At 39.8% G+C, this 9,419-nt stretch overlaps 1 protein-coding gene across 3 annotated transcripts; it reads left to right on the forward strand.

Annotated features, from left to right (window-relative positions):
- Nucleotides 1-843: 843 nt before the first annotated feature.
- On the forward strand, nucleotides 844-8,889 carry LOC136687473 (uncharacterized). 3 transcript variants are annotated; one of them, XM_066661920.1, is made up of 3 exons: nucleotides 844-979; nucleotides 1,165-2,014; nucleotides 6,830-8,889. In XM_066661920.1, the coding sequence occupies exons 1-2, from the start codon at nucleotides 933-935 to the stop codon at nucleotides 1,985-1,987; spliced, it is 870 nt and encodes a 289-aa protein (XP_066518017.1). In that variant the 5' UTR covers nucleotides 844-932; the 3' UTR covers nucleotides 1,988-2,014; nucleotides 6,830-8,889. The 3 variants fall into 3 exon arrangements, with proteins under 3 accessions (XP_066518017.1, XP_066518018.1, XP_066518016.1); XM_066661921.1 differs by having other exon boundaries at nucleotides 6,930-8,889; XM_066661919.1 differs by lacking the exon at nucleotides 6,830-8,889 and having other exon boundaries at nucleotides 1,165-2,599.
- Nucleotides 8,890-9,419: the final 530 nt, after the last annotated feature.

The raw sequence follows: 9,419 nt of genomic DNA on the forward strand, positions 1-9,419 counted from the left end.
TGAGCTATGAGCATTGTGTGTCTAAAACAAAGAATAAAGATCATTACAGTAAATGTCTAACCGGTTTATACAATGTTAAGAGATCATTGCACAGCAATACTGTCAAATAAGCATTTATTCCTTTTTTTTTTTTTTTTTACAAAAGTTGTTTATAGGTACTATTGAGCTGCGGTTTTTCAATTAAAAAATACAGTATCAGTTTTGGGATTCAAAGTCCTGGACTCTGTGTCAGATCTATTATTCAGGACATTCCCATCAGACAGCAACTCACAAACTTCCCCCTCAATTGTGTCCCCTGATGAGTTGGTTAAATCTACACATGCATTCACTTCTCGTCCCTTCCAGTAATGATTTTCAGTAATTTGGCTTAGAAATGTTTATCTAGTCTCATCTATACCTAAAAATTGACATGTGAGCAGACTGGTCAAAATAACAAACAAAACCCTAAGCTGGTGAATCCTTCCTGTTTATACAAGACTCTCTTGAAATATTTCATGTGATCTGTGAAAGTTAACAATTTCAATTTTTCAATTTGTGTATCAGATGTAAACTTAGAGACCATTTTTAACAAAATGTATGTCCCATGTGCATCTGTGGGGGAGTGAGATCTGACTTGTATCATGTAATAGTGAGATTGTGAAAACTCACCCAAAGTGATATATATCCACTTTCCATGCAGCATTGTCTGTAGTGTGCTGAAACAACAGAACTTCACAAGTGAAAAGAATCTAGAGCTACACTGAATTATTAAATGATTATTCTAAAACTGACAGCAGTAGCACGTGTTCCTGTTTTAATTCATTCACTTTCACTTTGAACAATGAGCTTGTGGCTGTCTTCCAAGCAAAAGTGCGGTGTCGTGTTGTGGGCGGGGGATTGAAAAATCAGTCAGCAGTCGTCATTGATGTCGTCATTTCTGGCTGACAGTTCGCATGCTCAGTTTGTTTGTTTGCTTGCTGCTGTTTAGTACTGTTCCTAAGTAACTCTCTTTACTTAAAGTCTTTACTGTTAATACCTTGTTAACTTATCCTTATTAGTTGTGCTTAGTGTTAGTTGTACACTGTTAAATAGCACTACCATTTTATTATTGTTGTTTTCATATTAATAACTTCTCTCAATTAATAACTCCTTCTCTCCTGATTATGGCAAACGATCTCTTTCCAGGCTCAGCACGGAGCTCGAGCAGTTGGGCCGTCGAATTCAGCGTCTCCTGGAGAAGCAGACGGAGCTCCAGCGGGAGAAGACGAGGCCCGAGGCCACTCGCGATGCCTCCTACGTGGCCGTTGGCACGCCAGCTCCTGTGCCGCGACGGCTCCCCGGGACGGCCATCTTCACTCCAGCCCCGAGCTGGGAGCGTCAGCGTGGGCGTGGGAAGCCAAGGTCGTCTCCCCCTCTTCCGCAGCCAGTCTTCACCTCTACTAACCGGTTTGAGGTGCTCAGCTCCTGGCCCTCACCTGCTCCGGAACCGGCACCGAGAGCTAAACAGGGCGGTGTTCTTATCATCAGCGACTCTATAGTCAGACATTTAAGAGTCTCAGGCACAAAGAGTAACGCTACTGTGTCCTGTCTTCCAGGTGCTCGTGTCCTGGATGTTGCCAGGCGACTTCCCTCGGCGCTGCGGCAGCATGAGGACCTCGGCACCGTCGTTCTCCACGTGGGGACGAACGACACTTCTGCCCGCTGCAGCGAGGTCCTGAAGGAGCACTACCGTTCGCTTCTGGATACCGCTCGGAAGAAGACGGACGCCAGGATCGTCGTCTCCGGCCCCCTACCCACCTACAGACGAGGATGTGAGGCGTACAGCAGGCTCTTCGCACTCCACTCCTGGCTCCGGGTTTGGTGTGGCACTGTCGGCGTGGACTATGTCGACCACTGGGAGTGTTTTCAGGAACGACCTGCCCTCTACCGCCAGGATGGGCTTCACCCTAGTCGTCTAGGTTCTGCAGTTCTCTCTGGGAACATCGAGGATGTTCTTCGCCAGGCTTGACTAACCCCACCCACCAGCACAAACCAGGCAAGTAGATTACACAGCGAACAGGTAAGTGATTTTAAGGATACACTTACAGATAATGGCCATTTGTTTGCCCATAGTAAGGGTATATCTACAAAGCTTGCTTTAAGAAATATAAAAATTTGTTACAGTATCAAGACTGTGTCTGTCCCCCGAATCAAACTTAAACCCAGAAAATATCAAACAGCGTGCACCAATAACCTAATCACTATTAAACCATCAGAAACAGAGGGTAGTACCATCCCACAGACCTAAAGTTTGGCCTAATCAATATAAGAGCACTTAACTCTAAAGCAGTCATTATACATGAAATAATAATGGATCAGAAGTTTGAAGTTTTATGCCTTAGTGAAACTTGGGTCAGAAATGATGAATATTTAGCACTAAATCAAGTCACTCCTACAGGCTATAAATATGTACACAGCCCCAGACTGACGGGCAAAGGGGGTGGATTATGTATAATTTACAAAAATAATTTAATTATTAACCAAAAACATGGTTACAACTGTACTTCCTTCGAAATTATGTACATTAACATAATTAACCCCGCCACAAATAAGAACACTATCTCCTTTTTAAACATTTATAGACCACCAGGGCCCTATTCAGAATTTATAAAATAATTTGGTGAACTAGCTGCTAATTTAGCAGTGTCCTGTGATAAGTTAATAATTGTAGGAGACTTTAACATTCATTTTGAGAAAAGTGATGATCCCCTAAAAAAGGCGTTCACATCAATCATAGATTCTGTTGGGTTCACACAAAATGTATCAGGTCCTACTCATTATTGTAATCACACACTAGACTTGGTTTTGACCCTGGGCACGAACATAAAAAACCTAAATATTCTCCCTCCGTCTTCCACGGTCTCAGACCACTACCTAATTTCATATGAACTGAGTTTAGATATTAAAAAATGTACATGCCCACATTATTATCTAAAGCGCTCACTAACCCCATCTACAGCCCCTAAATTTACTGAAAACATCACTGATTTATTGACCTCAGTCAGTAGTCCAGCAGACCCACTGGAGCTGGACAGACTAACAGACTACTTAGATAACACACTTCGATCAACTTTAGATAGTGTAGCACCACTTAAGCGTAAAAAGCTACAACAGAAAAAACTCGGTCCCTGGTATAATGAAGAAACACTCACCCTAAAACAAACCGTAAGGAAATTAGAGCGGAAATGGCGGTTGACTAAACTGGAAGTATTTCACTGTGCCTAGAAAGACAGCCTTATCCAATATAGAAGGGCACTCATCAATGCACGTTCAGCACATCTGTCCTCACTGATTGAAAATAATAAACACAATCCTAGAGCACTCTTTAATGTAATCTCTAAACTTACAAACAATCGGGCAGCTACTGATCCACAGATCCCAGCCATTCACACCAGCAATGCTTTTATGGACTTTTTTAACAATAAGATTGAAAATATTAGACAAACAATGAATACCATATTACTAAATCCAGCCTGTCTGTCATCTGGTGTGGATGATATAGAACAAAATATAGAAGAAAGACTAGAGGACTTTGACCCACTACCACAGCTAGAACTGGAGAAAATCATCTACTCGTCAAATTGTACGACCTGCACACTTGATGCAATACCAACAAAACTATTTAAAGAAGTATTACCAGTCATAATCAATCCCCTTTTAACAATCATAAATTTGTTCCTTAGACTGGGTCACATATCCAAAGCATTTAAACTAGCAGTTATTAAACCCCTGATCAAGAAACCGAATCTTGATCGTAGTGTACTATCCAATTACAGACCCATCTCTAACCTTCCCTTCATATCTAAGATCTTAGAAAAAGTTGTGGCCCAACAACTTAGGTCATACTTGCATAAGAATAACATATATGAAAAAATTTCAATCTGGTTTTAGGCCACACCATAGCACCGAAACAGCTTTAGTTAAGATAACAAACGACCTTCTTCTCGCCTCTGATCAAGGCTGCGTATCCATGCTAGTTCTACTAGACCTCAGTGCAGCTTTCGATACAACTGATCATACTATTCTGCAAGAAAGATTAAAAAACATGGTTGGAATAACAGGAACAGCCCTATCATGGTTTAAGTCTTACCTCACAGATCGCTATCAGTTTGTAAAAGTAAATAATGCTTCTTCTACTCATACAAAAATGAGATTTGGAGTTCCCCAAAGCTCCATTTTAGGACCTTTACTATTCATATTATACATGCTGCCACTGGGCAGAGTTATTAGCAGGCATGGCATTACCTTCCACAGTTACGCAGATGACACACAGTTATACATATCAGCCAAACCAGATGACAAACCTACACTAAAGAAAATGGAGGACTGTGTTAAAGAAGTGAAGCATTGGTCATCTTACAATTTCCTTCTGCTAAACAGCGACAAAACCGAGGTTCTCCTTCTAGGTCCAAAACCTGCTATAAATAAGGTATCAGACTTAATATATAATTTTGACTTCCCTGTTCTCCCTAGCTCATCAGCTAACAATCTGGGTGTTATAATTGATTCAGATCTATCATTTGATCAGCATATAGGTAACATTACAAGAACAGCTTTCCTACATCTTCGGAACCTCGCTAAGTTAAGAAATTCCTTATCCCTCCCAGATGCGGAAAAATTAGTTCACGCTTTTATTACATCAAGATTAGATTATTGCAATGCACTTTATCAGGATGCTCCAGCAGAAACTTGAGTAAACTCCAGTTAATTCAAAATGCTGCAGCCAGGGTCCTCACTAAAACTAGAAAATTTGATCATATCAGCCCAGTCTTATCGGCCCTTCACTGGCTTCCAGTTAAATTCCGTATTGATTACAAAATTCTTTTACTCACGTATAAATCCCTAGCACTAACCAATAACATTTAGTCTGTGAACGCCCACCACTTCATTTGTTCTGATGTCTGTGATGGTGTAGGTTCCACTGTCAGACGCTGAGAGTTTACTCAGCACCACAGCGTTATTCAGGATGGAGGCTCTCTGCTCGTAGTCTGGTTTACAATGAAAAGAGTCTTCCTTTGGTTTGGTGCACATCCAGGACTCTGCAGTGTTTCCACCATCCTGTGAGAACTGCATCATCACTGGAGTTGGGAGGATCCAGAGAGACAGAGTCACCCTCCTTTATATAGTGTTCAAACCAATGAGCTGTGCGTGAAAACAGAGACGTGTAATTTATATTTGTCTAGCACAATAATGCTAACAACAAATGACAAATGAATAAATAATGGATGGCATCCACTGTAGCTGGTTTGTTAGTAGTTCTTTTAAAAAGTGACTCTGTGTCACCTTCTGGAGTCTGCGCTCCTGCTGACCGGATACATCAGAATTTGTGCCAAAACACTTAGCTACGCAGCTCAGACAGTTTTTGTCTAGAAACATAAACATACTCCCAGAAACATTAAAGGATCTACTTGTCAAATATATGAACGTAGAAAAGTAAAATATTTTTAACTGGTTGTTATAGAAAGATAAGTAACAAGTGGCATGTCTCTCTCTGAGACTCAGACAGCACGCCTTGATGGCCCACCCATTCATATTCATATGATAATAACATGCTAATACAGGCACTCTTATTGGAGGATTCCGATGTGTGAAAACTCTAATTTTAGTGATATAAACACAAACACATGGCTGTTTTCACACTGAAAACAGCAAAGGAAAAGCTGATGGTAATGTTTAGTAATTGCCCAGAGGCACAGAGCTTTGTTGATAGAGGGGAAAAACGGCTTGTAGTAAAGTTTGGATGCTCTCTGCTGCTTTCAATCAGTCGTCTGTAGCTCATATTATTGTCTTTGTTGCTCCAAAGCAGTTATTTAGCAGATACAAAAAAAAAAATACCACCTTTTACAAACAAGCAATTCAGTTGGTCTCACTGATGGAGTGGGTGGGGGCTAATGGGCCATTATTTTTGACAGTGGGGAAGGTATTTCTAACCTGTGATTCACACCTATCTCATGAATAATCATGAATACAGTGTCACATTGGATTAAAGGCAATATTGAAGAAAAACTAATTAAAATATCAGAAAGCTGTAACACCAGTGTGTAGCCAACACACGTCTACAACCTTCAGAGCTTTTTCACTATATATCAGCAACTTTGAATATTTTTTTTTGGGAATTCATGTTTAGAGTTAATTTAAACAAACAACAGATGAATGACATACAGACTTCTCTCACTTTATTGTTGCTGGGTTTGTGCTGAATATTAGCAAGTGTGACTTTTTGGGAACAAACCTTTTTTAGGTAGGTGAATTTTGATAAAATATCAAGGCATGTCAAATCACCTCAGACATGGCTGAAAGGCCTCAGACTCCAGGGGGATAAAAGACAAAATGAAAATATAATAACCTTCAACAGTCAGAGAAACTGCGTGTGGGTATCCGTACGCTCCGTCCTTAAGAGAGCATCTAAACAAGCCGGAGTCAGAGAATCTGACATTGTTGATGCTCAGAAAGGGTTCCCCCTTTTTGTAACCTTCTGTTGACACCATGGCCCTCTGCTCAAATCCAGAACCATATGAAATCACTCCATTCTCAACTTTCACCAACAGCTTTTGGTCTTTTTCCCACTGAATGTAGATGGAGGAGAAGTCTGAGTATTTGTCCGTTTCAGCGAAGCATGGAAGTGTAGCCTGAGCTCCAACAAACACATTTACAACAGTGGGAACTGTAATGAATCATAAAAACAATAATCAATGAATATCAGCTTCATTTTCAAATCATGTCAAATTATACATTGTGTTTATATTTATAATTAGTATATTTGGATACTTTACAGTGCCCCTTACATAGAACTTCTATCTTCTGGTCACAGTAGTCACTTCCATCACACGAGCAGTAGTACCAGCCTCTGTCATTGTACACAACAGGTGATATAGTCAAGGAAACATCTCCACTTCTGATCTTCTCTCCAGAGCATTCAGTCCTGCCCTCAAACTCTGGAGCAACAGAACATTTCCCTCCAGAAATGTGAAATATGTGAGATATTTGATCATCATCCAAGCCTTTGGTGGACCATGTCACTGTTGAGCAGTTCATTTTACAGGAAATGGTGGCACTGTGAGAGCTCAGAGTGGCGCAGAGAGACCACTTTCATTTAAATATATCTATATAGACGTAACTGGAGATAAATTCATTTAATTACTTATCAAGCATGCTTAGGCTGTTATTATATATTATTTCTGTTTTCTCAATGTACATGTCAAGAGAATAGGCCCTGAATAATTTGTAATTTATGTTCAATGTATGTTTATTTCCAGAACCACACTCATTTATATACAACTGTTGTACAAATTCATCACATAATTCCTGCTGTGACATGTGCATGATTGTGTTGTATCTGAATCCTGTAAGACTCAGTAAAGTGCAATAACGTTACCTTTGGGTCCTGTCATTTGTACTCTGACCGGTACACTGGGGCGAACGCCATATATGACCTACACCCATTCTGTCCGCAACAAGCCTTGAGTTCTCCTTTACAGTTAGGGATTATTATTTATTGTCATATGTAGACGGACAGACTCACTGTCTGTGTCCCATAGAGTGAGTTGTGAAAGAAGCAGTTAATGAAGTAAACATAAATATGTATTAAACGCTTTAATCCTCATGAAAACAAACCCCATCAGTTCAGCCCCTGACTGCAGCAGGGCTTTAGTTTAATGTACAACTCTATAAGCCATAGCGCAATGTAACCGGCATGCCGGAGTTCCACTGCCTCTGGATTGATCATTTTCGTGATCATTAATTGTATCCTGTGAAACTACATGTCCTCTTGTTCTTGCACTGATTCAGCGTTTAAACATTAATCACAGTCTGGTCCTCATGTGCCAAAGGACAGAGGATTTATTCCTGAAATCTATACAAAAATATGACTTCAGCTAATCACTGTATTCCTCAATTACGCTGCGGTATCCTGCCACAATAAATATGCAGCGAAATATACTGACTTTTGTCTCAGAAACATTCAGACATCATTCTCAGAATTATTCTGACTGTATTCTCAGAATCCTATGGAGCCCCTAAAGTCTCATGGTGGAAAACATTATTTAGAGTCAAAATTGGTTCCCTCAATTTAATAATCTGCTCCCTGAATTTAGTAATTATTTCCCTGAATTTAGTAATCCGTTATTTGTAATAATTTGATTAATTTAGCCTTTTGCGTAGGTGTATGTTGATAACTATTTTCTTCATTCTGTACTGTCTGCAGCAAAGTGTAGACTATGAAATAAGGCACAATACTTTTAATAAACAGATACAAGATGAAGGTGACATATGAAAGCTGGAAATGTCCTTTTTCCTTTGGAGTAGTGTAATTTATGTGAATATTAATTACAAACATACATTGCATTCATTGTGTTATGGACATGACAAATTGGGCAATATTAGGTTTTGACCAGCAATAATAGACTCACTAGATGTGTAAATGTGTCCTTTTTGCAAAAATCGGTGTCACAAATCCCTTTAGTGTCATATTATCACGCAGTGCCTCATTATATTGAATGAGGTGTCAGATTAAATCTTATGGTGCCCTCTTGTGGACGATATAGGTATTGCCTGATCTCATTTTCAGGTTTAATTCTGTCCACAAAAGCCCCGATGTGTTTTATCTGATTTATTTATGTGGTAGTTAATACATAAAGACAGTAGCAGGTCAGTTGGATTTTACTGAATAATTCTCTTGAGAATGAGATGTGATTTTGGCCGCAGCTATGAGCCGCTCAACATTAGTCCACTGTCCCGCCTCCAGCTGAATGTTCCGCGCCAAACTCGCTCAGTTAAAAACGAAATGGAGTCCCGTCAGATTCACTCCTCCTCGACCTGAACTATTAATGTTTTAGTTAAAAAGTGGTTGTAATGTGTAAATAAGGAATGGACAGGAGAAATCGAACAAGTGACGGATAACCTGAAAATGATTGTTAAATTGAGGGAAGTCTCTAAATAATATTTTTCCACCACGAGACTTTAGGGTCTCCGCTGAATTCTGACTCGGAATGTTTTTTTTTTCTTCAACGCCATGGCCCTAAAACTCCGACACTTCTACACAGTCTATATTCTCCGCCTCGTGCTGTGTGCTCGCGCACAAAAGGTTAATACACTGAAAAAAATGAACTTAATCTGTTGTTGCTTTTATTTAAGTTTTTTTCATTGTAATTAGTCAACAAATGTGTGTTATTGTGTGAAAATTAAGTCAGTTTGGTTATTGGCTTGAAAAACAGTTGAGTTGTCAGTTTTAACTGATAAGTGCATGTTTGATCAATGCAGCGCTGTTAAATAAACTCAACAGACTTCATTAATCTCTACATCCGGGATATTCGTGTTTGCCTGTGAACTCTGCAGTAGCGCCATTTTTTTCTTGGAGAGGAGTGGAATGCGGTGAGTATAAGTTATGGTTCTTTATGGGGCTG

The sequence above is a fragment of the Hoplias malabaricus genome, chromosome 2 (assembly GCF_029633855.1).
Source record: "Hoplias malabaricus isolate fHopMal1 chromosome 2, fHopMal1.hap1, whole genome shotgun sequence".
Taxonomy (NCBI): domain Eukaryota; kingdom Metazoa; phylum Chordata; class Actinopteri; order Characiformes; family Erythrinidae; genus Hoplias; species Hoplias malabaricus.

Excerpts from the sequence above, each read along its gene's own strand:
- LOC136687473 (XM_066661920.1), top strand. The coding sequence starts at position 933 with ATGCTCAGTTTGTTTGTTTGCTTGCTGCTGTTTAGTACTGTTCCTAA. Across the intron at positions 980-1,164 it reads CTGTTTAGTACTGTTCCTAA|GCTCAGCACGGAGCTCGAGC; the intron begins GTAACTCTCTTT and ends ATCTCTTTCCAG.